Source organism: Dermacentor albipictus, chromosome 5 (genome assembly GCF_038994185.2).
Source record: "Dermacentor albipictus isolate Rhodes 1998 colony chromosome 5, USDA_Dalb.pri_finalv2, whole genome shotgun sequence".
In the NCBI taxonomy this organism is placed as follows: domain Eukaryota; kingdom Metazoa; phylum Arthropoda; class Arachnida; order Ixodida; family Ixodidae; genus Dermacentor; species Dermacentor albipictus.
This window is the reverse complement of record NC_091825.1, coordinates 126,358,228-126,385,595: the sequence shown is the minus strand read 5'-3', so window position 1 is coordinate 126,385,595 and position 27,368 is coordinate 126,358,228. Positions and strand designations below refer to the sequence as shown.

The window sequence follows — 27,368 nt, the reverse complement described above, 5'->3', positions numbered from 1 at the left end:
CACATACCAAATCCCCAAGTCGACATGATATCCTTTAATTGCTTAATTATGGAGGCTAACACCACACAGATCTTATGATGAGGACCATGATGAGGGCAAAAGTGCAGATGCCACGCAATATTTTTCCTTCCATAAAAGGAAGCTACTGCCACCTCATTGCTTAAATAAGTGCTTCTACAATCAATTATATCATGTGTAACTGCCAGATTAAATTGCTTGCAAACATCTATCGCGAGAAGTTCGCCATCATTTCCGACTTCTTACATGAAATTTTCTTTCTACGGAGAAATGAAGAAATTTTAAAAAGTAGGCTAGACTAACGCACCTGTAACTGTCCGTTTTCGGGCGATATTCACGATGGCTCCTGGTTTTAACACAACTGCAATAAAACAGCCCGTTGCCCCTTCGCGCCCAATAAGTGCATCTCTCACCATTATAAGCCAGGCATATTCATACTAGGTCATTCATCGGATGAGAAACTATGAAACGAGGGCATTTCCTCGGCGCACCTCTTTCCGATTCCCGTGTCTACATACTGCATTTGTATTGTGGGAAGTCTCGGAACGGAATTTTTCCGAGCTCGCATGTACAAGAAAAAAAAAAGGGGGAGCACATTGCATTAAAGCACGGCCTAAGTGCGGGCATAATATACCCAATCAAACCCTACCTTCTCGGTACCACGGCTAGAGTAGAACGGTGGTACTTACCGGTTGATCACACCGCAAGCAACGCCTGTGAACCATGGCGAGGCACTAAGTGGCCACGCAAGTTTCCCTTCTCGGCAATAAAAAGCTACCTGAATGATTTTCCGTTCCGCTTTCGCGTGCTCAATGTAGCGGTACGCTTGAGCAATGTGCGTGGGACGGCTTTTTTTTACGCAACACCGTTCGCGTCAGAGGCTGAGTAATTTCTCCGAACATTACAGATTGGCTGGACAAAAGCCACCGTTGTTCTCTGCCCTTTGCTAATTACTAGCGTCTATCACCTGTGTGTGATCGAAAAAAAATATTGATAGCGCTGCAGATAAGCCGGCGCGCTCGCGAGCGGAACTCCCCGGTCGAATCACGCGCCCTGCGATATGCGCGCGGTGCGCCACTGCGTTGACTACACTTTATCGAGTACGCTGTTCATGGCAGCTTGAAATTTATTTCGCGTCGATCCCGAAGTAACAGCCTCAGTCACTGTTCGTAGATCAAATACTTTTGTGCTGAAATATTTAAGTTTTGAACTAGCAAGAGCGAATTGGGTGCATATGGCTTCTTCCCGTTAATCTCGTGCGTGTGTGAAGAGCTTACCGATGCGGAAGAGTGCTGTCGCTGTCGTCACAGTAGTTATAAGGCTGACACAGGGTTTAGAAACAAAGGTTCCAGCCTCTAGCCAGCTTCGCGCGAGTAGAATCTTGCTACTTCCGTCACGGACAGCACTACTAGGAAGAGGAATTGTGAAGCATAGAGTAACGGAGTAACTGCAGCATGAGCGCGCTGCACGGTACCACCAGATATTCCCGTCGCGCCCCCGACGCGAAATTCATGCGCAAGATCACCGCTGCAGGTGGAAGTGGCGCTCACGTCGGCACCGCTGTCGGGATGCTTGCTAAGCCATTGCAGGTTTTCAGCCTGGCAGCGACGTCCGCGGCGCGTTACGACAGCATGAGCGTTCTGCAAACTGTAGTTGGAACCTACAAACCTTTACAAGTCAAACCATGCAGGCGAATTTCGGTTCGACATAAAAGGCATACACTTTATTGCATTGTGGGCCTCTGCAACGGGTACACTTTGACAGGAGGTGGGGGACGTATCTTGCGGCCGCAATAGCCGTCTTTACGATGCCAGAAGCCAGAGCGAGGTCGACGACCCAAACGACGCAACCTATTGGGACTGCCAATAGGATAGAAGGTCTCACGGCGGTTAGCATTGGATGCCTGGCCAACCACAGCCATGCATCGTTCGCTGAGTGACACCTGTAACTTGGATGGCAGCTGGATGATCACGCGGTCCTCGAGCTGCATCAATAAATGCAACATGGATGGTCAAAAGATCAGGGAACGTTGTGAACAGTAACCAAGAAAATAAATAAATCCCCGCATCAGATGTGGGGCATGAGAAAGAAAAATGCACTGATCAATAGGCCAAAAGTTCGTGACAATAATGGGCCTCTTCTATTATCCGTCCCAGACTGTCGGAGACGATTCTTTCAGCCAATGAGCATGCTGTACACAGCGTTTAGGCAGTTCTGGACAGTCCGGGATGACGAATTGAAGAGGCCCAGTGATGCACCAAGACAAACTTGCCGGCTGCAGGTTCACCTCAACAGCAGCCAAGAGCAGGAAGTATAGCTTGGTAGAAATGGCATGGTTCGGTGCACATATGTGTGCATACATTAATGTAGCTGGCAAGAAAGTATCACAAGGCACTTTATCAGGCAGTTCTTCTCAATAAATACTGCCCCTGCCACAATTTTGCATGCTTCCGCTTCTTTCAAAACTGTGCTGCTGTGAAGATATGGATCAATGTCAGCATTGCTCCACTCGTCAGTGAAAAGAGCTCTGGTATCGGCATGGTTTCGAAAATTGGTTCACTGCATTGCTAAATCTCGAAGGCCACAGTATTTATTTATTGTATTGTTATTGTTTAGTATTGTTCTTCACCTTCCTTTACCGACAGCAAGCATGTGACAGCAATAATGCAATTTTCACAAACAGTTTATCTACTTGTTGCCAACATGACCTTAATAATACCCCTTTCTATCCTCACAAAGATATCTTGAAATATAGTTTTTTTTTTCCTTCCTTTTTGACAATTGGAACTCTTACCCAGTTCCACTCATTCCCTGCCATTGAAAAAAGGACTCAAGAAATTAACGTTTCGTGCCTTCCTGTCGGTGCTCTTGGTTTCTTTTATTTGCACTTCACCTTTTATAAGAGCTGTAGTGTTAAATGCATTACTTTCATAACATGTTCTGTTCATGTTTGATCTTGTTTTTCACGTGTGCGAACTTTTCCACTGTTTGTTCCCTTCCCTACTCCTGCTACTATAACTCAACAGGGCTGCAGTATGTTAAAAAAACAACAAAAGAAGTCAATAGCCATATTGCTTATTGATTTGTCACAATAAACACAAAAGGAAGGCAGTCTTCCTAGCAAAATTTTATACTAATTTTTGTGTGTAGTCCAGTAACAGACAATATACTATATATTTGGTTGTCATGCTCACTAAAGTGTTCAGTGGCTGAGCAGATTTACCACATTCGAAATGTGCTGCAAGGTGACTGTAACATTAAATAATTATCATGAGGTCGGAGCAATTTACTTAATCCCACTGCCTCTTTAGTGCTTGACTTTTACGAATTGATCACATCTTGTGATATACATTCTCTTATAATTAGGGGTGGGTGAACATTTGAAGTTCTGAATATCAATCGAATACTACGCACTAACTATTCATATTTATATTCTAAAAAAAAAAAAACTATATTCAGTACTTTCGTATATTCAAAACTGCCCAGATATTTTATCACAGCCGAACGGTAAAGTATGCTTATGTTCTCAGCCTGCGATACAAAGTATTGCAAATTATCAGACGCAAGACCAAGATGAAATTTTTCAAAGCAATGGCAAAACAAACTGGATAATGCAAGCTTTGTTTTCGTATTCCCAGTGGAAGCCTACACGACAATTTGTGATTTTTGCTTCTAGTCTGTTGTTCAGTGTTTTTGGCAATCTAGTCATGTATCAGTTTTATATTTTATGCTACAACCCTGATGTTTTCCTTGCAAACAGCCTTTTTACATGTTTCTACGGCACACAAGTACTTCAGCAGCTTTTTCTTTTTCCAATCTTCTGAACTTCTTTCGGGCAACCATTTATTTAGTGTTCTTGGAAAGCTATTTCATACAGTAGTCATTCTTTCTTAGAAAACTTGTTTGCGACCAGGATCTAACGTTTTAGAGAGGCTATATGTGCAGTTCACTTATATGACAATTAGTGATCTTGGGTTTAAAACTGTTCATTTGTCTCTGATAGTTAGTTGTATTTGTTACACCATTGTCAGCACAAGCATGGGACCCAATTGTACTGAAATAAGCCTTCTTGCTTTAAAGACATGCCGCTGCGTTTGACTATTCAATACTTGCTATTCACATTCGATTTGTATTCGAAAACACTCGTATTCACCCACCTGTGCTAATTATCTTATGTGAGAATGCAATGTGTCTAGTACATCTGAAAGATACTGTCTAGTGCCAGCTGAAACACTTGGTGTAACAATGTCATTATTTGCTCCTCAGCGTGTCCTGTCTTAGAGGTTGAATTTGGTACCCACAAAAATGGGCAAAAGAGTCAAAGAAAGCTATTTACTTTAAGAGCATTCCACGATGAAAATGCAAAAGGCATACCTTGCGAAGGATCTGAGCAGATGCACCAGCAGCCCTGCACATGACACCTCCTTCACCAGGGAATTTCTCTATGTGGTGCACCAGAGTGGACACAGGCAGAGCACCCAATGGGTGAGCGTCACCATCCTTCGGTTGCACTGGATTAGTGACAGAGCATGCCTTTGGTTATCATAAGCTGCGCAGTGGGCTATGAGGCACACTGTAGTGAAAGGACCCAGCTAAATTATGACTACTTGGGCTTCTTTAACACACGCCCAAATCTAAGTGCATTATGCTTCCATCACAATGTCGATCACCAGCCATACCTACAACACAGGATAAACAGGAATGGGTGACATAAACAAGACAGGATTGGCGCTGAAAATCAACTGAGTTTATGTTCAGCGTTTGTCCTGTCTCGTTCATGTTCCTGTTTTTTTCAGCACTGTCACTATGTCAAAATACTCAAACCAACTATCCTGGCTTCCTGCCTTATTGGCCACTAGCCACACTTAAACGCAACGCTGGCGCATTGCACTTTCTAATACATCATCATACTGCAACGCACTGCAATTTATGTGCAGTGCATCAATCCTTATGCGACAGCATTTAAAAAAAGTGCTTGTGCCAGTTTTTAGCGAGTGCACCTTGGCTGTGAGTGGAGCAGAGCAGATGCCACAATGTTCGCTTTCACTCTATCCCTCCTGGAGTGATGCGCCAGCAGTTTACACGAACTCACTAAAGGCAACATCAATCATTCAAGCTAGCTCAGGCTGAGGTGCATGCAACTTCCTAGAGTAATGTCCCTGTTTACATGAATTAGATGTGCTAACAAGAATGTTATGCGCTATTGTGACATTCAAGTAACCATAGATGCTGAGGCTGGGAATTGAACCTGCAACCTCATGCTCAGCAGCAGAATGTCATAACTCCAGCAGTGTGTCAGTATGTAAAAATGAGTACTGAATTGGCTCCACATCCACAAAACTAATGTTACTCAAATGCCACCTGTGACTGGCTTCAATCGCAGTAATTGCCTGGTGCCCAAATTCTAGCCAATGAAGAATGCTCTTGCATTAAAGATGTGTTGTGAACCTGGGCTCTCAGTTATTCAAAAGTGCAGCCAAAAATATAGCTTTTTTTATAGGGATTGAAGCCCTCCTGCCTGGCTTTTAGCAGAAAGGTCAGACATGCTGAAGATGAGATATTTTCAAGGTCATTACTTGTAACCTCTTGAATATGGACAAATGTTGCGGTGGGCTGGTAAAATGCAACGAATCCTTTTGATAAATTCTATTCATTCTTTATTGTATGCCGTTCCTGACCGGCCAATCCCAGTGATAATGTCAGTGGAGCACAGCTCAGACCATTGATAAAGAGTGAAAACGAATAGAATTGGAATAGAATACATGGAGATATGCACCTGGGATACGTGGGATCTCGCCTGAAGTGGTGATGATATCACCAGGCTTGATGCCCTCAGTGGCCGTCAACCATCGCTTATGATCACCGGAGGCCACCAGGGCAAGGCGTGCCGTGCGCAGTGGATCGTAGCGCACTTGGTACACTCGCTCTTCCAGTTTATTCCCATCTTCTCCAGCTACTCGCTTGTGGTCAATCCAACGAAACCAGCGCTTCATACCTCCTCCAATAGTCCTCACGACCACTTTACCTGTCAACAAAGAGAGCACATCTCACATAGTCATTTTTCCTCATTCTGTCATAAAACAAAGACTTGCAGCCAGTGATTGTGATGCCCGCATTAATATAATAAACTGCTGTCCTTCTTTCTTCAATACATTAAGGCTAAGATCGTACTCTTAGGCTGCAGATAGTATATTCGAACTGCGAACAATGGATTAAATGGAATGTAGCATTTTATATGCGTTGAAGTACCCGTGATTTAGGGGCCTGTTCACACGGGTACGGTTTCTTATTTAGCGCGACCAAATGCCAGAGCAGTCGAAGTTCCCGCGACACTGTTTGAAATCATCATTAGGTGCATCCACGCTTGAACACGGTGTTTCTACAATCGACGTGATATCAACCTGAAGTATCAGGTAAGGACAGCTCTGCTCACCTGTTACTGGATCCCGGCCACCGAGCTTGCGGATCGGCAGCTTTTTCGTCGTGTAGACACCGTCTTCGGGCAATATTGGCCGCCAGCCGTATTTTCGTGCCTCAGGCCTCTGCACGGTCTCCAGAAGCGGTCGTGGATAACCACGAATCCGACGCGACGCCCGCATGGACTTCAACCGCAGGCTTTGCAGCTGCGTCTCCAACTGAGCCGCAAGCAGCGAAGTCGCCGTGCGGGCTATGTTTGCTAGGAGGCTCACCGCCATGATTTGATGGTCGGTTCACTAGGGCAGTCTGCAACACCAGAAGCAGAGCATTATACAAGCACTGAAACCGATTTGCGAGTACAATGCGAGCGCTATGCTCGTGAGAGCGAAACACAACTTTTCAGTACAGCCTAAAATTACTCATGATTCCAAAGACGAGATGTAACAAAATGTGAACTGACTTCCTATCTGATTCACACATAACTGCGAACACGAGCGAAGCCCGGTCAAGGAGGCGCTTCGCACATTCGGCAGCCTCACTACTTCGTGCAACTCAACATTCGGGTAGAAAGGCGTCTACGAAGGGCTAAACTAGTGTGCGCAAGTTAGGAATACGCACAATAAGCACACGAACTGCACTCGGTCGGTGATATTACACTGTACAGATTCCAAAGACACCTACGGATTCAGCGAGAAGAGCATTTGTAAATGTTTAAATTTCGCAAAACGTATTTACCCTTCAGATCATCCGTGACTGCAGCCGGACTCGCGTGAGTCTCCACCCGGCTTCGGCTAGATTTCGTAATGTCTTGTACGGCAACCTTTGGCGATTGCTGTGTTGTGTTTCGGAGAGAGAATTATGTGAAAACTAAACTCTATCTAAAAAAAAAAGCACTGACTTTACACATTATTAGTGTCAATTACAGCATAAATAAAGGGCTTCCTAAATAGTTTTAAACTGTTGCTGGCACTAAAGTCACTCCATCCACGCGCAAAACGCGGATGGAGTAGGATGGAGGGGGTTTAGCTGAAACCATGGCTGGCACTAGCTGGCGCTAACGCCACTAACGCGACATCGGTATTGACACCAAAACACATGTTTACGACTGTACGCGCATGCAAAGTTCAACTACTTTGACTTGGAATTCTTACTTCTTTTCTCGCTTGGTTAGCGATCGCCTGTCATAGCGCACTACGTTCCACAAACGCGTGACGGCTACAATCAGTGTTTCGGCGCTGATGTGAATCGTCATTTTACAATTGACCCGGCGTGCGTTTAGATTCGAACGTCGTGAAATCGTTTTTGTTGAAAGCTTGAATCGACTATTCCACAATGGCCGCATCGCTTGAAGGATATGTCAACCGTATCCTTTTTGAAGTTTGTTTTTTCTAGTAAGTATTCATATGTCAAAGTCTGTGCTGGGTTGACGCGGGAATCGCACTTTCGTGTGCACACGCGCATGTTTGACTAGCAGCAACTAATCCTTCTAATTTTTTGTGCATCGTGCTCCAATTTCAGAAATGTACTGCGATTGATTTTTACCATCTGTTTCTCCTAGACAGCCCTTAGCAAGAGAGTTGTTCTGAGAAAGAGAGAGAGAGAAAAAAAAAGCGCCGAGGGGGTGGAGGGCTGCGTTCGTGTGTGCGTGTGCCTTGACTGCTTCGTCTTAGTACACTGTACTGTAGTCTTAGCACAAAATACCGACATTATAGAGACTATATAATACTATGCAAAGACAAAGCAAACTATTTACATTCTTTTAATATATATATATGTTTTACAACATTCTTTTTCATGGCCTATCCCCCATAGTCGGTTGTGCCATTTCTCAAGGAACGAACTAGTCTACCAAACCTCACCTTTGGTTCTTGCTTTACCCACCTGATTGTTGGTCAAACGCCTATAGTGTGTATGAGCCATGAGACGAGCGGAAAACTAGAACAAGCCCATGATGCTAACGCTTGCATACCATGTAAGTGCCAAAAATTAGTTTTTGTGAGTGCTTTCAAACTCACAGTGGCACACTTGATTGAAGTTCTTGGGACAGCCGGTTTACATGAAATAGCATTTGAGGACTGGGCACTTAAGTTCGAAGGCTAAGCTGTAAAGCTATCATTCATTAAAGGGGCACTGTAACACTTTTTCAGCATCATAGGAAAATATTTGCCTTCTAGACAATACTGCCATGAGCATGCAAACCAAATCTTATTCCTCTGCATGCCCGCAATCTTGTCCGAGAAATCGCATACTCTCTTCTGTGGCTTTTGAGGCCCTCTCTATTGATTTCATAGGCCTATGATGTCATAGTCTTGTGACAGCCTGTACATGGCAGCCACTGGGTGATTGTTCATGATCATGGGTTGCTTTCCAGCAGTATCTCACGCATGCATGTATTCATGCCTCTCATTCATGCCCCTTCTAGTAAACGGGGAAGTGGCAGTTGTTAATGTGTTCTGCCCATCCTTCACCGCTTGGACACCTTTGTCAAAGACCAACCTTGAAAGGTTAATATAAGTGCACTGCAGAAAGAATAAGTAAAAAAGGAGCACTAGGCAGAATATTGCTCTGACTACTACCTCAGCTGAGAGAAATTGTTGTGTATAGGAAGAATTGGGAATGTAAACATTGCACTCTTTATATCTCCGTTATTATTAGGTCCTTTTAAGAAAATTTTGGCGGCAATGTATTCATTGGAAGGCATCACATCACTTCATTGGGTTCTCAGTTATGTAGAAATGTGTTGGCAGAGCCCCTTTAGTTTGCTCCTCCAGATGGAATCTCAGATATCTCATTACTTCCAAGATTTTCCTTAACATTTGTTGTTCAGACACAGTATCAATTATTACTGCTGATGGTCGTCACATAGTGGTAAGTTCATACTGCTGGCAAAATATTGCAGCTGCTATGTCTGTCTGCATGCTCTTGTATTCATTGTAAGTTGCTGGTGGCAAGCCACCTGAATAATTAAATGTACAGGCGAGTAGTGCATCAAAAATTTAATGACGAACGTCTGTGATGAAGGGTATCTCTTGTTTTTGTGTGTGTTATCAGCCCTTACTACTTGCCATTAACATAGCATATGTGTCATATGTTACTACAGCATGCAGCTGAGCTCAAGTACTCAAGTTTTTGTTGTGCAGCAGTTTAATAAGGCATTACCCTACTTTATGCACGTGAGCGTAATGAGGCAAAAATGCTTACATTGTCAAATGTTTTCATACTGCAATTTACAAGTTTAAGTTAACTTGGCTGCTGTGTGAAAAACACACTGGTACTGAAAATATGTTTTGTGCATTGACAGTTAATCTTTTCCTAATTAGGTTAACTCAGTGGATTCCAAAGCCAGCAATTTGCTGGGCGGGTGGTATTGTTAGCTATTCATACATGGATGCAACAGCAAATGTATGCTGGACAAGTTTAGAATTGTCAGTAGATGGTATTAGGTGCTGACTTTGGGTTAGATGACATCTGAAAATGTTTGCACTTGTGTTGTGCAAATTCCGACACATATGTGCCTCAAAGCAGCGTAGTGGGCGAATTTTCCATATCTTATTATGATGAATCTTGGCAAACAATATGCATCATGGCAGTGCAAAAAAAAGGGGGGGTGGGGAAAAACAATAGATGAGAGTGTCAAAGGTGCGGTGCTGCTCTCGACATGCTTGAGTGTTTCAACCTTTTCCACGCAAAAGTGAGTCTGTGACTGGCAATTGGGTTTTTGAACATTAAAGTGCTGCTTCATATTATAAATAAAACACATTTATTTGCATTAGTGCTAGATAACTTACCATAAGGTATTAAATATATGGAGCACAACAGAAGTAAGCGTAGTGTGCATACACAGGTGAAAATAGTCGGTACGGAAAGCCGTACAGCACGTGTCATGTTTGGCAGCCAATTAAGATTGTGAAGGCCTAATGGTCTGAACTTTGTCTCCAGGGCACGCTGAAAGGCTTTGACCAGACCATCAACCTGATACTGGATGAAAGCCATGAACGCGTCTATAGTTCAGACCACGGTGTTGAACAGGTGCCTCTGGGACTGTACATTGTGCGAGGGGACAATGTGTATGTATCCATCTGAACATTCACAGCATCTTGTGGTTCTACTCAGTAATTTAGTGTCTCACAGCATCTGGCTTATGCTGTTGTAATTGAAACTTAAGAAACAATCTTCCTTTTTATTGGGAACATCTGAAGGTACCTGCCTGACATGGCATAATGTGTCATTGTGCTTTTATATATTGCATGGGTAATGTGAGCATAACATTAAAACACAGTGTTGCTCTGTACAGTTTTTAGTTGGGAGCAATGTTTTAGTATCATTGGCCTTCATGATGTGCTATCATTGGCCTTCATGATGTGAAGGGGCAGTAAATATTACTACGGCATTTCTGCTAGATTCAAAGCACTGCGCCTGCAAGTTAAATGAACTGTACCTACACATGAAGGTTTGCTCTGCATTGGAGGTAATTATGTACTAAAAATTTGCAACACTTAAAATTTCCCCAAAATTTAACACTGTGCAGTACTACAATTCAGGCTTTTGCTTTGTGTTTGCTTGTGCATATGCCATTTTCTGAGGGTTCTGCAGTGTTATTTCTACAACATGCAGACCACGATCTCCTCTATAAACTTCCGACCTGCTCATGCCGACAGTCCTTCTGATGCTAGATTTGCCTTTGCTTGTCTAGTTTTTTTTAGTTCGCTGAACTGCCACCACATGCCGTGGCGCCACAACTTACCCCTATTGCTTCGCTCTCAGTCGATGTCTCTGCGTGGCCTGCTTGTTGGTCTCTGTGGTAGGCGCTTGCCTTTGTGACATTCAGGGGTGATTGTGTGTCACTTTGCAGCTGCACAGTCAACAACAGCATTAGGGTACAGCAGCAGTAACACCGTTTCCCACAATGCTGTACTTTTGCTTTCCTTTTTCCAAGTCGAGCGGGCGGCAGTCAAGGATCTCGACTGGGATATCATTCCACGAGTTTCCCATTACCCATTTCGTTCTTGGATCTTATGCTACAGAGGCTTTTGAGGTGTCAACCAAGAATTTAGAAAATACAGCCTTTGATCAGGCATAGTGTATTAGTAGTGGGCTATACCATGCAGGTTATTATCTAGTTTAGCAAAGAACAGGTTGTGACATCTAAAAATATCCAACCAGAATACATGTCCTTTTCCAAGACGGAAATCCTACGAAAAGAAAAAGTTTCTCTGCACAAGATTTTTATGGGTAGAGTATCAAAATTGGTCATACTAAATGAAGTTTGGTTTTCTACACAACATTCCCATGGATCAGTAGTGCTCACCAGAGTTGCTGATTTGAGTTCGGTTTGTCTCCTAACCCTTTCATCTGAAACATTCTTAAAACTATGCAGCCACACTGGTGAAAGCCCAGGAGCATCGCTGATGCAAGATACGCGGCAATTCCAGCAAAGCTCCATCGATGCTCGAATGGGGGCTGTAACCACGAGAAACAACGGTGTTAGGGGTCATGTTGAAAATATTGTAGGCGCGAATAGTCACTGTAGCACGTAGCGGTATGCTGACGGTTGTGTTGCACACTTTCGTCCTTAGAAGGTAGCCATTAGACCCCGATGCATAAAGCACGACCACTCCTTCCACTCGCTTCCCTTGTCTGCAGGATGACAAATGTAATCTTGAAATTCGAGTTCATGCAGCGGGAAGGAACAAGTCATAAAGGTAAATGACTTACACGGGCGACCGTGTACATTGTTTGTATATGTTCTGTTTATTCGCTCTGCAGAAACTCGGGGTTTTAAGATCTATGTACCAACTAGCCCACGGACAAATTATTTTTGCAGCAGACAGCAAGGCGCTGCTGCACAAAATGAAGCAAGAAAAGGAATATGAGGGTTGCATTCTCCAGGCCATGTCCTGTATATTATTTTTGTTTGCTTGTTTTTCGTACCTATGCATTTTAGCTGCAAAATCGCTCGTGCAGCTGGGTCAGGCAGTCAACAGTATTTTGGAGCCCTCCACTACAGTGCTTCTCATGGTCAGAGTGTTGCTTTGAGACATTAAACCCCATGAATCAGTGAATCTACACATTATATATACTGTCAATCTACACGTTATATATACTGTGGCGAGGAAAGCATGTGTCGCCTTGAAGAAGACAAGTCCACTTGTCGAAACATTGGCTCCTGCTTTCACCTTGTTCTTGTTTTGCTAATCCCACGTTGGAAACACGAGAAACAAACAGAAGATCGCGCACACCAGTGCGCCAGGACCGTCGGGCCCTATATCGCATTGTCTGCTGTGGGCGTTAGTTCAGGCGGCACCTGGTGGCACGTTCGGTCTCTACACAACAGCTTTTAGGCTCGCGTGACCCCGTAGGGGTGGCGTGAGGGAGCAGGTCGAAAGTTTATAGAGGAGGTCGGGATGCAGACATGATTAGCTTTACACCTTATTGTACTGATGCAGACCTTATGAGTGGGCAGTTTGTAACTAATGAAAATTGTGTTAAATTGACAGTGTTTCACTGCTGCATCCATCATCTGATTGATGAGAATATGCTACTTTAATGACTATTGGTAATGTGCAAGAATTTCGCGTTATTCAAGTTGTAGCGTGAATCAAACATTGTCAAAACTTCACCCATTTGCACAGGGTCCCTTGTTTCAAGCTTCCATCCCTGGTAATCATAACCTGACCTCTTCTTAACATTTCAATTTGTGTCACTCAGCGCTTGTTTTGTCGTGTGCATTGTTCTTCATAAGAAACAGAGCTAATGCACACTGTTTTGTGCAAACAGTGCATGTGTAGTAGACCATTCTCGCGAGGCTCAGAGCACTCACGCACCTGTGCTCTTGCTGCTGTAGTGTCAGTAGTCATGGCCATGTATCCACTGCACTTAGGCCAAGGGTAACCAGGAGTTGAATGCAGAGGCCAGCTCCATTCTAGTTTTTGCGTATGGATTATTGCCAGTAGGGATAGTTAACTCATAGACAGACAGTTTCAGTTCTTCTTTGACTGCATTACTCTTATCCTAATTTAATTTTGTTATGTTCACATCCTAGTCCCTACTTCATAAGGTTCAATGTGGTTTGTCATGGGAGAGCAAAATATTAAGAAATATATATATAAAACTGGGTACTTATAGCCATGTTTGCCATTCGGATCGCTAAGGGCTACCGCTATTGGCATTCTTTGCAGCAGGAGTGCTGTAGTGAAACTATTTGTGATGTAGATCTGTTGACACATGTTGGCTACCGAGAGCTTGGACACTGTCATCATTCCCCTTGTACGTTTCCAGGGTTGTCGTCGGGCAAGTGGATGACGAGTTGGACATGCACCTAGACTTGGCGAACATGCGCGCTGAACCACTAAATGCTGTGGTTCACTAGTGGAGTAGGGTATTGTCTGGACAAGGACCATAGCAGCCTACCTTAATGGCTGCTTTAGGACTGCTTCATTTTTGATAAAAGAATGCTTTTTCTTTTAACTCCTTAATTTGTCACATGTGGAGGGTTGAAGCAGGGTTGCACGCAGCCATCTGAGAAAAGCCAATCAAGCTTTCTCTGCTGTACTTAAAGGAACTATGGCCAGACAGCTGAAATGAAAATGTTTGAAATAGCAGTTTTACTGAAGGCAGAGGTTTTGTGAGCTAAGCAAGAAAGCATAAATGTTAGGATGGGATTGGTCTTGCCACTATGAAAACATATTGCCAGCCTCCACTGATGTATTGTGTCATGTTCATAATTGGCAAGTGTAGTAGTCAACCCCTGATAATAAAGAATCATATTGCATTTGAAGATAAAAGAAAGTGTAGTTTGGTCACTTTTACTGATTTGTTCTGCGGAATAAGTCATTGGGTGTTTGTTAGAGTGCATCAGACTTCAGTGAGGGCAGTGGTGTAAGGCAGAGCATGACCTGCAATATTGCTGGCGCAGTGCAGGATTGCCGAACTGCTCTGGATTATGCATTTCCATCAATAGACAGTTTTAGTTTAGCGTACGCTATAGTGTAGCTCACGCTAAGCAGCGCACATTTTTTACAGTTTTAGTTGGCCTGCAAGATCTTTAGGTCTCAGAGGCCATATGACGTTGTTGCGGCTATTTCCCGACTGTAGCGATAGGTGATGCAGACATCTCAGATGTTTCTTTCGTTAGGCTTTGACTTGTTCGAAAGGAGAAGCGATCTTGAAAACACCACAAGGTTATTCATAATACTGTGTCGTCGAAGCGGCCTGAGACTAAGCAAAAGCCATTTACACAATCATTTGCTACGAACCAAGTGCATTTTACAAAAGCAACGCCAAAGTCAATTCGAAGCGGGCAGCCGGGACCACCGCCATGTTTCACGCAAACTCTGCAAACCACGCAACGACGCTAATGCTAAATCTGAGAAGTAGCGTGCATACGCTATGCTCTATGGGTCCTTTAGCATTCTGCGCATGCGCAGTGACAACCTGCTATATTATAGCCTACACAATGGTATAGCATACGCTATACTAAAGCTGTCTGATTTCTTGAACAATCTGCCAGCATTGGGTGATTTGCTGTTTCCAGTTGCGAGCTGCCTACAGTTGCGATTTTCACTTGGGGAATTAGTCATCTCCTAATGCCAAACAAATGCTGAGAAATTCTATAAGAGTGATTTATTACTCTAGCTGTGTATATTTGGCTTTCGTGTTGTTTAACTTGCATAGCTAGGCTTTCTTTTCTGTGTATGGAAGCTCACGTTTAATACTTCTTATGTTCATAACAACATAATTACCTATACCTCCAGCTAATGATAAACAAAAAAATTCGTGAGCTGTTGATTTTGATTTTGCACTTGTGTTGGCTGTGTCCTTTAGGTGCAAAGGGTAATCTTCTTCCGATGAAACCAACAGGCCATGATTAGCCATGTGTAGCTATCAGCATAAAGATGTGTCAGTGTGTTTTTTACTTGCTAATGGGTTATGCACATCAGCTGATCTGAGTGTATATGTGATATATTCATCTTTCAGGGACAAATATTTTAACTTTAATAATACATATTCTGAAGAAAAAAAATGATGAAAACTTTTTTTTTATTTGCACAATGACAACTACGGAAATTTTGTGCAGAATCTTTAGGAAAAAGTCCAACTGTAACATGAGACTTGCATTAAAAGAAAAACTGAGTGGCAGAAGTTATTATGTTTTTAAGGCAGTAGGTAAAGATGAGACTATAATATAGCTTCTTTGTATGTGCACAATGAAGATAAAAATTTTTTGAAGGTCTTTACAGCTTATTAGAAACCGATGCAACAGTTCTCTGATGGTGGGTAGGCACGGAGCAGTCTTGCAGTGCTGTCGGTGTAGAAAAACATTTCCAGGCACTACTGAAGTTTCTTCTCGGACTTTCTTTTCAAATCATTTTTGTAGCTGAAGGTGTCCCCTTCTTTCTTGAACAGCTGCAGTAAAGAAACATCTTTTTAGAGACGTTGAAATCGGCAGATATTGGTCCTGTATCCTAAGTCAGTATGTTGGTATTAATGAAATAAAAACAGATATTCCCAGGACCCTGCTCACAATAACAAATATAGAGCAAATAAACATTTTTCATCATCATCATCACAATAACAAATACAGTCAAGTCCCGCTATGTTGCGCTGTCATCTCACGGGGAAATATCCTCATTGTATACGATATTCTAGGCAAACATTTGTTAGATACTAATGTAATTGAGGAAAACAGATTTATTTTATGTTTGACTATTCATTATATCCATCTTCAATATATTGTGGTTTGGCTGTACTCTGGTTACTTGCAACTTATTTTTTGTGGGCTTTGTGACGTTCGGTTATTATAGCCATGTTCTTTATGGTAAGGTATGGCTGTGCTCTGATTACATGCAACATATTTTTTTGTGTGTGTATGTCTTTGTAGGTTTGACAGCAAAATCAAATTCCTGTACAAATTTGTCACTTTTGATACAAGCAATTTGTTCTACTTCGCCCTATTGGTGACACGTTACGTGCTTCTTCAACTTCTCAATGATGTTCCTCAATCTGGAAATTCGTGCTAAAAGAAAAAAAAAAAGAACTCTGTGACAGTATTCACGAGTCTAATCAAACAACACCTTTGCATTTGAAATGCTTTCAAAATATGTTTATTGGAGCTGTTACCATGGGCTGGTAGTTTGGCTCAGTTGACTTCAGCACATTAAGCCTCCGATCGTAGGCTTCCTGAAGCTTTTTGCGACGCAGCACATCCGTAACAGTTCGCCATACTCTGCGTTGAAAACAGGTTACACATGGTGAAACAAGCAATGGGGAGGGCTTAGCTGAGCAAAGTCTGTCCAAAGTATTCATGGCATTGCTGTTTCAAACAGTTTGCTTTTGTTTTTATTGTGCACCTTGTTTTTCACTCTGTTGGCATGTTCAACTTATGGTTGGTCAAATTATTTATCAATGTTCTTGAATGTGACAAGTATTTTAGCTTCTCTCTTTACCATGTCTGCACCACTGAATACAGCAGAACAAAAATTATTAGTAGAGCTTGCAGAATATTAACATATGTTTACCATTTTTAATGCAAAGGTCTTCAGCTAAAAGTCCTGAATGCAACTTAGTTATGGGATAAATAATTTATTGAAATGAAATTCTTCACTGTCCCTCATATTCACCAACATGAAATTCTCTAGGCATTTCGATGGGGGCGAAATGCGAAAACACCCGTGTGCTTAGATTTAGGTGCACGTTAAAGAACCCCAGGTGGTCAAAATTTCCGGAGTCCTCCACTACGGCGTGCCTCATAATCAGAAAGTGGTTTTGGCACGTAAAACCCCAAATATTATTATTATTATTAAATTCTCTAGCATCTACCATGTTGCCATTTCATCACATAGCCCTAAGGAACAAAATATTGTAGGTAGAACATAAGTATGAAATAAAAGCATAAGCTTCTTTTTTTTTTTAACCAAGATTATACACAGACACAGGAACCATGAGGTGCTGGTGATCATGCTCCCAAATACAATATCCCTAATATGGAACTACACTGATAGAAATCCGTATTTTTGTATGAAAAATTGCATCAGCATCTGAATTGCTTTCTGACACCCCTGGCTTTCCAGTGTATCTGAATCTTACACCTGCTGACTTGCTCAGAAAGTGATTGCGCCTGCTTAGCTAGGCCATATTTTGATAGCTAGCGACTTAAAGTGAGTGCTTCTTTCTTTCATTTTGATTCTAACACTGTACCAGTTTAACACTATATCAGCAGATCCTTAAAGGTGGTATTTAAATGCCTAACTTATTAAAGGATAGCAGCCACAAATTCCCCTGATTGACACTGTAGCAAAGTTTTACACTTTGTTTACAAAGCACAAATGTATCAACTCATGGCTGTAATTGTAGTTGCCACCCACATGGTAGAGCATTTGGGATTGTCTTCTGTGATGAAGGTAGGTTCCCGGCGGGCCTGCTTGAGTAACCGTGCGTTCAGGATTTCCTTCGTCTCCTGCAACAAGAAAAAATGAGAGAAGCTTGACCTTTGATTTGTGCTTGTAAGGAGCAAACTTAAACGATACTTCATTAGGTGAGTTGGCTGTGTAACATTGCAGTTTCTCTTTTTAAGGCAAAGCATTTGCTAGGTATATCCTTGAGTTTTTCTTTAAGTCATTGGGGTAGCCTCGCTGCAGCAGCCGGTTGTTTTGTTTTGACATCATACCCTATCTCTCTCTCTCGTATACACCTGATGACATGTCTAGCCTAGCGTTATGCCAGAAGGAGTAAGCATATTCTTTGCTTCTTAACAGGCACTCTTTGGGCGATGCACGCACGCGAACAGTAGTCGGCTTCGTATTTGACACAGCAAAAACAGCAGGAGATAGACTACAGATATGGAAAATTGTATGATAATGGGAAGTAGACAAGTATACACAACGCTTACTACAGCAACCCCTGCCCCTTAGCGCAGCAGGCGATTATCTGACTGGCCTGTGAAAGTACCTCATGTCATATTGAGGACCATGCTTCAAATATAACGCGAGCTTTCCCTCTCTTCACATCATCCAAGTATTATGATAAAGTACTGCTTACAAATCAGTGATATATTTGAGAGTGGTGTGTAATAGATCATTTTTGTCCAAGTTAGATGCCTTAATAGGTGCAGTTTACAGAATTTATTACTCTCACAGAGTAGAAAACTAAACTTTTTTTTAAATTTTCAATGATTTCTGTGAAAAAGTTGACAGCCTAAAAGAAAATTTGCTACCTACTGTGGCTAGATTTTAGAAGTTTCTTTTAAATACATCAAACGTCATCAAATTACTTGCAGTGGATACGGTGAAAAACGAATTTCTTTGTACCCGTGCACATTGGATGAGAGTTCTCGAAAAAGCTGCGAGTTTATCTACCATGCACGTAAGCGCCATGGGGAAGCCAAACATTTAATGGCAGGAGGCGCAGGTCCGCCAATAGCAAAGGGGCACTACAAAAACGGAAAAAAAAAACGCGTCCATTCAATTCTGTTACAGTGGATGTACATCGAAGCTGTTGCGGATGTTAGACAAGCACCACTACAAGCTACGTACGTGACGCATGTGCGAACGTGTGCGCACGCGCAGCATACATCCTCATTGTTCTAGCCCCTGCCCCCGCCAAGCGTGTCTTATTGAACTACTTGGATTTTTCAAAGTGAATTGCGTCAGAAATTTCGTAAATCACGACTTGTGCACAAGCTGCAGACATGATAGCTTCGGACTGTAATGCGAATATACGAGAAAACAATTGTGTTGCACAGAAACTGGAAGACGAGGCTCTTTTCCAGATGCCGTTTGAGGTCTGTCTGAGTGGCCGTTGTCGCTAGGCCTAGGTACTGTTTTTAGGTGAGCACGGGCCCACAAGAATCCCGACCAACTAGAGGCTAACGGCTAATGCGGTGGACACTCGATGTGCTTTTAAAAAAAAATCGCTGCAGCACCCGCGAGCTGCATGCAACTGTGTCCACGTACTCCAGATGCCCAGGAGGCCGTCACGCCGTCCGTCCATCGACCGTGCAGCCGCACGAAGGGTCGATTCAAGACGGGGTTGTAGACGTCCACTTGAATGTTGTGTCTCTGACTGCTTGGCATCGGAGCCTGCAAAGCAGCGCTTCGTGGTAGCGGAGAACCAAGAAAACGCGCGGATGGGTTCATATGCTTGCGCACGACATGCTTGCGCATGACCGCACGACACTTGTGAAATTCTGCTTGCTATCGCAACGTCCGTACCAAGGGATGTTACCTTGAGTCCATACACTACGGCTGCTATAACTTCGCGAAGTATAATCGGTGAGCTATGCGAGGCACGGGGTTTATAGTTCGTTGAAGTAGAAAGCATATTGGGAATGACGAACAATGAATGTTTTATGTGTGTATGTTATTTACAGCTTTTGTCGAAGGTTACTTATTCAAGCGTTCCAGAGTGCTGTGCTGCCGTTATTTGCAATGTTTTCACACACTCCTAAAACAAATGCACAAGATACAAACTTCAATCTCGGTAGAAATAATGGGAGTCGTGTGTAATGTGTGGTAAAATGTTCATGCTCCTGGCCTAAATAGAAGCGTCGGAAAAACCCTGGTTTTTCTCCCCTATTTTCATGTGTCATACGAGGTTCTTAGTCGGTGTCTCTGGTGTCGTCGATGAACTAGACGATGCAGCTTGCTCATATTTAGCGAAAATAAGGCACAGATTATGGGTGATGCGTAGGCAAAGTTCAAAGCGTGTGAGTTACTTCCTTTGCAATAAATTGCGTATGCAAATGCTCCGGAGCGTTATGAGTATGTTTTATGACCGGCGCACTATTTAGCCCGCTGTCCTGGCATTTAGTTATAACTACAAATGCTACCGAGATCAAATTTAGCGGATGTGGCGATAACTACGGCAAACCTGCGTATAGCTTAGACAATCGTCGATGGGTTCTGCTGGAATTTACTTTTTTCGTTTGCATTGTACGGTTGGGAGCTAAATGCCCCGTTTTCGCGCTAACAAGGTTTGCAAACTCGATAGCTAAGCGGAAAGCACGACCATCTGATCATGAAGTTGCCGGTTGACACAGTGATCTCGCTGCAGAAGACAGCATGCTCACTGAAGTTCCTGTGGAGCTTACTGATACGTCTCTCTAGTGTCTCCATACTTTGAAAAGTATGCCGCCGTTTGCGTTTGCAAGGAAGGATGAAGTAGGCACTATGCACTGGATATGCTTAAAAAGGAAGCTTTAGCTCGGCGCCAACTCCGTTGCCGCCTATTCAAATACATGTAAAACGCAGAAACGTTTCAATCAAATCTGTTGCAATTGAGAGAGGAAGCTAAACTCTAGTGACTGTTGGAAGTGAATTTTCTATTTAGAGCATGAACTCATTTTTTTTTTCCTTCTTTGAAAAATTGCCAAGATAATGATATGTTTCAAGAAAAGTAAAAGCACCATGTTTGTAAATGCATTACTCGGCTCCAAAAACACATATCGCTGTTCTGTAAACTGCGTCTGTTAGAGCATCGAAAGAGTGAAAAAAATTAAATATATGAATTTGCAGCTGATGTAAATTTGTTACAATGTGTACGAGTGTTTTGCAAAAGTCATACTCGCATAATAATAATGTGCTTCATACCGGTACATAATACATCATATTTGTCCGCTTTAGATGAAATATTAGGTGTGGTTTACATAATTGCCCATAACCACGGATATCCGGGCAACGTCCGACGGACGTCCTTTCTGGATAGTCGCGATGTACGTGGAATATCCATGAACGTCCGACGTACGTCCAAGCGACGTCACTGGGAAATCCAAAGGTAACCGCTTTGTAGTCCGTAGTATATCCGATGCAGACATCCAACATGGATATTCAGGGCACGTTCAGGATATATATATATATATATATATATATATATATATATATATATATATATATATATATATATATATATATATATATATATATATATATATATATATATATATATATGTATGTATGTATGTATGTATGTATGTATGTATGTATATCCGGGGAACGTCCAACGGATATTCCAGATATACACATACCTTGAAGCGACAATAGTGGCCGGCACACATTCAAGGACCCGACCGTTATATATATTACATTGGCCGAGCGCTTGAATGCATTCTGCTATAGTGAGTCTGCTTTAAATAAACAAAGAAATGGACCTACACCAACTACCAAATACAATTAAACTTTTATTGTCACCTTATACATATAAAGACCAAAAAGCACATATATGCATACTGTTCAAAGGACAAGTATATACACTTATAAAAAAACGAAACTTTGCAATTCCAGTAGCACAACAGAGGTTAGAGAACAGAAGAAAAAAAAAATTCTCATTGCCACCATGCTCGGGCATTTGAGTTTGCAGAATTGTGAATTTGATAGCTTCGTTTTTCGAAATTTTGGGATTCTCAACAATATTTATTAAAATATTTACGGCGTAACTAAGAATTCCGCTTCCGAAAGACACCAGATTTTAACCTTTTCTTTCATAGGCAACACACCCCATCGAATTCGGTGTAGTGGTTGCCGAGAAAAGGGATTCCTCCTTTCCCATGTGTTTAGATAGGAACCCTCGAACTACAATTTCCTCTTAATGACGCCTAAAGCAGTGTTCGTAATTTATGTAGAATGTGGCTAAATTTAGCGAGTTTTTGATCGTCTTAACGACACCCGCCTTTTGGGGGTATTAGCGATTTTTTAGTGCTCCTGTTTAAATGATTAAGTTAGCGAGCAAATTACCTCCGGTGAAATTGATTAAGGAAATTTGGCTGAGGTCAATGCCTCGCCCATGATTTATTCCAAGGGGGGATATATGTGCGCCGGTTTTGTTTCTAACGACAGCGAAGAGCTAATTTGTGAACTGTTTGGATGTATTAAAGCCGCTTCTCTTGGCAAAACATAACCTTGATATGTGACACCGTTCCACAAAAGGGGGGTTGTTCTCTTTTTTTTTCACATTCTGATCGTTGACTTGCCACAGCAGGAGGTATGTTAACAAAAGGTAACAAGACAAAGATCTAAGAAAAAGAAAACTGTGAGCAAGTAATTATCATCATGACTTAGCGACTTTTCGCTCAAAATGGAGCCATTGTGGCCGCAACCTGGCGACTTTGCCCAACCATAAAATTGCTAGCACTTGCATAGATTTGGCGATACGTAAGTCTTCCCCTAACATAGATTCCCTCTTGGGTAATGTGGTTAGACGGTCGTAGCTACATTACATGCCGTCACACTGATGACAGAAACGCTGTGTCACCCATCATCAGATGACTCTCTCCGAGTTTATATACAAGGCTGTCCCATATATATATATATATATATATATATATATATATATATATATATATATATATATATATATATATATATATATATATATATATATATATATATATATATATATATACACACACACACACACACAGGGTGTTTTTTTTTCTTTAGCTGCACCAAAATTTTTAAACATTGCCTATGGCAGATAACACAGTTATAACCCTTGATCTAAATTACTCGACGAGGCGGCCATTACTTATACGATAAATAAAAATGTTGAAATAAATAATTAACGTAATCATGCTAATAAACGTTTTTATTACTTAATTTACGCCACATATTTAGGCTATTTGCGCCGCACTTTAGCTCAGACCCCCCGCGATACTAAACTGCCATTATATAAAACGTTCATTCGCTATGTTCTAGAATACACATCTGTCGTTTGGTACTCGTACAAACAGTGTGAAATAAGCTCGCTCAATAACGTTCAACGAAAATCTATCCGTTTCATTTGCCAAAATTACAACCGCCGTTTCTCACCAACAGAGGCTCGACAATCTCTGAACATTGAGCAATTACTTTCACGTTAACACATTGAAGCCTTAGAGCTTTTATATGCACTTAATAACTCCTCCTCCTGTCTTTCTGATTGTAACTATATCACATTTACTAACGCAAATTGTACCCGTAGCTCCCACGCCTTGAACATAACACCTATTTATACTCGTACTAACACATTCAAGTACAGTTTTTTCCCACTTGAAATAGAGCTTTGGAATTTTCTACCCGGTAACATTCGTTCACTACCACTAAAAGATTTTGCAGCTACCACTGGCAAGCACTTCGCTAACATTTAAAGCACTTCTTTTTGATCATTCATCTTTTCGTGTACATGTGTATTTTTAATGTCTAATGTATAGTAATGTATAATGTTCCCATTCCTGCCATAGCCCTATATTGGGCTATGGCAGGAATGGATATAAATAAATAAATAAATAAATAAATAAATCTGCCATAAACAATCTTTAAAAAATTTGGTGCAGCTAAAAAAAGACTATATATAGGAACAATGCCAATGCAAGTAGGCTTCGTTACCAGAACAATAATTCATATTGCGACACTCGGGGAAATGCGGTGTTAAAAGGATCAGACAGGTTGGTGCGTGTTACGCGCAAAGTCTGCACCTGTCGTCTGCACGAGAATACAGCGACGCGTAGCAGCAGCGAATATGGCGGATCGTACCTTAGCCATGAACTTCATCTTGGCGCGATAGCCTGTCTGGCGACAGCTGACATTCACGACGCCGCAAAACTCGAACCAGGGCTTGCCTGAAATGTTTCTGCAATAAGAGCGGATGTGGTGTTATAAGTGCTAATGGTTAATATGATAAGCCCAGAGAGAAGCAGACTGACACGCATGCACTTAATGAATTTACCCTCTTTATGGTGAAAATTGTGAATCGTAACACCCTTTAAGGGTATTTTCGTCCAAGAAGCACCCAATCATCACTAGTCTTCGCGAAACATTGGGTGGCACTAGATGCTACAGCACACTTATCCCCTCCCCCCCACAAACCTCCCCCACGGGTGTACTACGAAAGTTGCGCGAATGTGCAAGAGTGTTTTCGTTTCATTGAGCAAACATATAGCTGGGTGAAGAAGCAACGCGTCCACATGACTGCAAACCTGCGGCTGAAGCACTATACATAGTGTGGTGCCATAGTCAGGCTGCACGCAATTCTAAAATGTCTTCGTTTACAAAGTCCACGTGGTGCAATTGTGCTGCTCACAAAGAATTCAAAAAGTCGTGCAGCCAGGACTAAGTTTCGGGGGTGCCTTTTCCAGCCGGGAAGGTGTTTATTGCTCTCACAGGAGGAGAGGAGGAGGAGACAAAGGAGAAGAAAGACAGGGAGGTTAGCCAGTGTGAGTACCGGCTGGCTACCCTGTGCTGAAATTAATACAAATGTTAAGGGGGATGTTATTCCGACATTGAAACTCCATTGACATTCCATTGACATTGAAACACTCCATTGAAACTCCATTGACATTCCATTGACTTTGGAGTGTTGAAACACTCCATTGAAATTCCATTGACACTCCATTGACACTCCATTGACCTTGAAACTCCACGCTTGGTTAATTTCGACGCACCGCACGCATGCCGCTGGCAGCTCGAACAGGTATTCTTCGGAATACTGGCTCACGTAGACGCTGACCTTGCCGTGCAGCCGGATCTGCACGTACGAACCGACGCTAAATGCCTCCGGCCGAAGCTGTGCCAAAGCTCGTATGCCGTTGGAGGTGCACTCGGCGTACAGACACGTCTCTGCGAGACAAAAAGAATGAACGAGAATTACGGAGGGCCTTATTAAAGAAATTTTTTAGTGCCACAAGTATTTCCACGATTGTGCTGAAAATTAGAAAATTAAGCAGAAAGGACGTTCCACATCCGCTGCCTAGGTTTTCAAATGGTGGCGCTGGCTAACACTCCCAGGATTACTTCTAGTAGTATAAATGCCCCAGAAAGTATATTGGAAAACGGCGCCGCGGTAGCTCATTTGGCAAGAGCATCGCAGTCGCAATGCGAAGGCGTGGGTTCGTGTCCATCCTGTGGCCAGTTGTTTTTTAATCCACTTTCATTCCCATTAATTTACGTAATTGTTTTAATTGCATTAGCAAGTACAAGTAATTTCCCTTGTGCTGTCCTTGGTGTCTTTGTTGGCTTCTTTTGATATGATTAATAAAAATCGGGCTCCTCAGTTCCCTCTTTTCTCATTCACACACACACACGCGCACACCCACCCACACAGACACACACACACACAGCGTCCGCACAAATTGATTGCCAATTGAAGTACAACTTATTCCGTTACTCCGCCGATGCTGTGCATGGACAGTACTCTATCTGGCTTCTTGAGCCTTCGTTAGAACGATTGGCTGACACCGCATTCTGCATCCTTTCATAAACCAGCGGCGATGTAAAAGAATATAAACGAAGCCAGTTGCAAAAAGCGAAGGGCAGGAAAGGAAAGAGGATTAGGAGGAGCAGACAGTCGAGTCCCTCCTCTTCTCCTCTACCGTCGGCGAGCGCCACCTACGCAAACAAAAATACGACTCGGATTGGAGGCATGACTAAAGTGCCGCCATCTTATGCCACAGACCATCATTTCAAATAAAGGCGTCAATCAAAGTTTTTTTTTTGAAAGAAGAATGCTCGTGCGCACCGGCGAACGTTTTCCTCAACCGATTGATTGATTGAAAACTTTATTATTCTAACGAGCTGGGGTGCCCACCTCTTAACCTACATGAAGGTAAGGGGGGAGGACGAAGCAGTTCCTGCGCGTTGAGGACGGTGAGTCTTCACGGCCTCAACGGCCAGGCGGATCGCTCGACGCTGGTCGTCTTCAGCCTCGCTCTGGAGCAAGGCCTCCCAGGCTTCTCTACTGTCAATGTTTTCCTTGGCCCCTGGGGAGCCAGCACACTCCCATATTATATGGCCGATACCGCCCGAAGCAGTGAAAGGCTTACTGCGCACCAGAACTGCGCCAGCTATCGTACCACCGCTTCGCATTATGGCGAAGCGGCAAATTTGTTTTGCCATAACGGTCAGTTTTGTACCCGATCTCGTACGCCGCCCCCATGAGCGCTGCCTTACGCGGCGGGTTGACGGAGACCTGTTCAGCGTCGTACTGCAGGTCTCCCATGCTTTGGCCGCAGCGCAGGGGCCACGTGCAGCGGTGTGTCTCTCCCAACACCGGCTCCAGCGGCTTGGTGATGTCGTCGCCTCGCTTGACATAGTGGATACCGGCCAGGTACCAGCGTAACGCGCGTAGCATTCGCTCCGATGCTCGCGTCGACGAGCCGATCCTGCGCGCAAGCGAGCGAGCGGGAATCACGCGCTGATCCTCTGAAACTAACAAAGGAACCTGCACCATCCGCTCTTTCGAATTTTTGCCTGAAGTGCCGCCGGTGTCCTCGCGAGCGGTCAGAGGATGCTCGAGCACAGGTTGCAGGTACGTCAGTGCGTTCTAATGATTGATGGGAATTCGCCTCACAGCTGCAATGGTGCAGCTATTAGGAACATATGCTATGTACCCCCCTGCTTCATGGGAAGGGGTGCTCTGACCTCCATCTCCCAGAACTGCTTCACCCCTTGTGTAAACGCCTGTGTAGACTTGAGACTTATTTAACTAGTGCAAGAAAGACGTGGGACGAGACCAAGGTGCTTACAGAACACGACGACTATGTAGCGTGCCCATCACCGATGCTTAACGTCCCAATGTCGCACAAGTTCTATGAGAGACGCGGAAAGGGACGGCTTTGGAATAAAGATGATCACTTAATGTTCTTTAATGTGCAGCAAATTTTCGGTGTATAAATCTCTGTAGAAAAAAAAAATAATATCTTAAAAACTCCCGTAAAGCGTGCTTCGCCTCAATAAGGCTCGTTCTGCCAAGGAGCACGCTTTGCAGACATGATGTCCGTGTTATCTTCGTCACACTAAGATTTCGTTGCTTTCACTAGAGCGGTTATCCGCGCTGGTAGCTCAGCGAGCGGCGATTCAAAGAACGTCACATGGTGCGTAATTAACATAAACAAAGTAACACAAAGAAACAACGTTGGCGTGGGTCGGGACATTAGTGACTTTCGCTGTAAACAAGACACCTTCGGGCAA

General features: G+C 43.0%; 3 protein-coding genes across 6 annotated transcripts in view; 1 reads left to right on the top strand and 2 right to left on the bottom strand.

Moving 5' to 3' along the window:
* Positions 1-1,719: 1,719 nt before the first annotated feature.
* mRpL2 (mitochondrial ribosomal protein L2) lies at positions 1,720-7,318 on the bottom strand. Its single transcript, XM_065446658.2, has 5 exons — positions 7,171-7,318; positions 6,452-6,741; positions 5,795-6,043; positions 4,393-4,529; positions 1,720-2,002 (listed from the first exon to the last, which is right to left on the bottom strand). The coding sequence occupies exons 2-5, from the start codon at positions 6,711-6,713 to the stop codon at positions 1,742-1,744; spliced, it is 909 nt and encodes a 302-aa protein (XP_065302730.1). The 5' UTR covers positions 6,714-6,741; positions 7,171-7,318; the 3' UTR covers positions 1,720-1,741.
* A 145-nt stretch (positions 7,319-7,463) lies between these two features.
* Positions 7,464-13,902, top strand: LOC135913955 (U6 snRNA-associated Sm-like protein LSm8). 2 transcript variants are annotated; one of them, XM_065446663.2, is made up of 4 exons: positions 7,464-7,798; positions 9,263-9,303; positions 10,375-10,502; positions 13,714-13,902. In XM_065446663.2, exons 1-4 carry the CDS (start codon positions 7,768-7,770, stop codon positions 13,802-13,804), a joined length of 291 nt encoding a protein of 96 aa, XP_065302735.1. In that variant the 5' UTR covers positions 7,464-7,767; the 3' UTR covers positions 13,805-13,902. The 2 variants fall into 2 exon arrangements, with proteins under 2 accessions (XP_065302735.1, XP_065302736.1); XM_065446664.2 differs by lacking the exon at positions 13,714-13,902 and adding an exon at positions 12,079-12,160.
* Positions 13,903-15,453: 1,551 nt separating this feature from the next.
* LOC135913949 (oxysterol-binding protein-related protein 9-like) overlaps positions 15,454-27,368 on the bottom strand; it is a 39,566-nt gene continuing 27,651 nt past the window's right edge. The window contains exons 15-21 of one of the 3 annotated variants that reach the window (XM_065446650.2): positions 26,349-26,560; positions 24,845-25,019; positions 23,937-24,033; positions 19,386-19,524; positions 17,799-17,890; positions 16,555-16,660; positions 15,454-15,840 (exon numbers count right to left, since the gene is read on the bottom strand). In XM_065446650.2, the coding sequence (XP_065302722.1) occupies positions 16,592-16,660; positions 17,799-17,890; positions 19,386-19,524; positions 23,937-24,033; positions 24,845-25,019; positions 26,349-26,560 (784 nt within the window). In that variant the 3' untranslated portion in view covers positions 15,454-15,840; positions 16,555-16,591. The remainder of the gene's footprint in view (positions 15,841-16,554; positions 16,661-17,798; positions 17,891-19,385; positions 19,525-23,936; positions 24,034-24,844; positions 25,020-26,348; positions 26,561-27,368) is intronic. The other 2 variants (XM_065446649.2, XM_065446651.2) reach the window with 2 other exon arrangements.

Coding starts and splice junctions, on each gene's coding strand:
- mRpL2 (XM_065446658.2), bottom strand. CDS start 6,713: ATGGCGGTGAGCCTCCTAGCAAACATAGCCCGCACGGCGACTTCGCTG. Junction 6,044..6,451: donor TGGCCGGGATCCAGTAACAG/GTGAGCAGAGCT, acceptor CTTTGTTGACAG/GTAAAGTGGTCGTGAGGACT. Junction 2,003..4,392: donor CTGCTCAGATCCTTCGCAAG/GTATGCCTTTTG, acceptor TTATTGATGCAG/CTCGAGGACCGCGTGATCAT.
- LOC135913955 (XM_065446663.2), top strand. CDS start 7,768: ATGGCCGCATCGCTTGAAGGATATGTCAACC. Junction 7,799..9,262: donor GCTTGAAGGATATGTCAACC/GTATCCTTTTTG, acceptor TTTGTTGTTCAG/ACACAGTATCAATTATTACT. Junction 9,304..10,374: donor CTGATGGTCGTCACATAGTG/GTAAGTTCATAC, acceptor CTTTGTCTCCAG/GGCACGCTGAAAGGCTTTGA.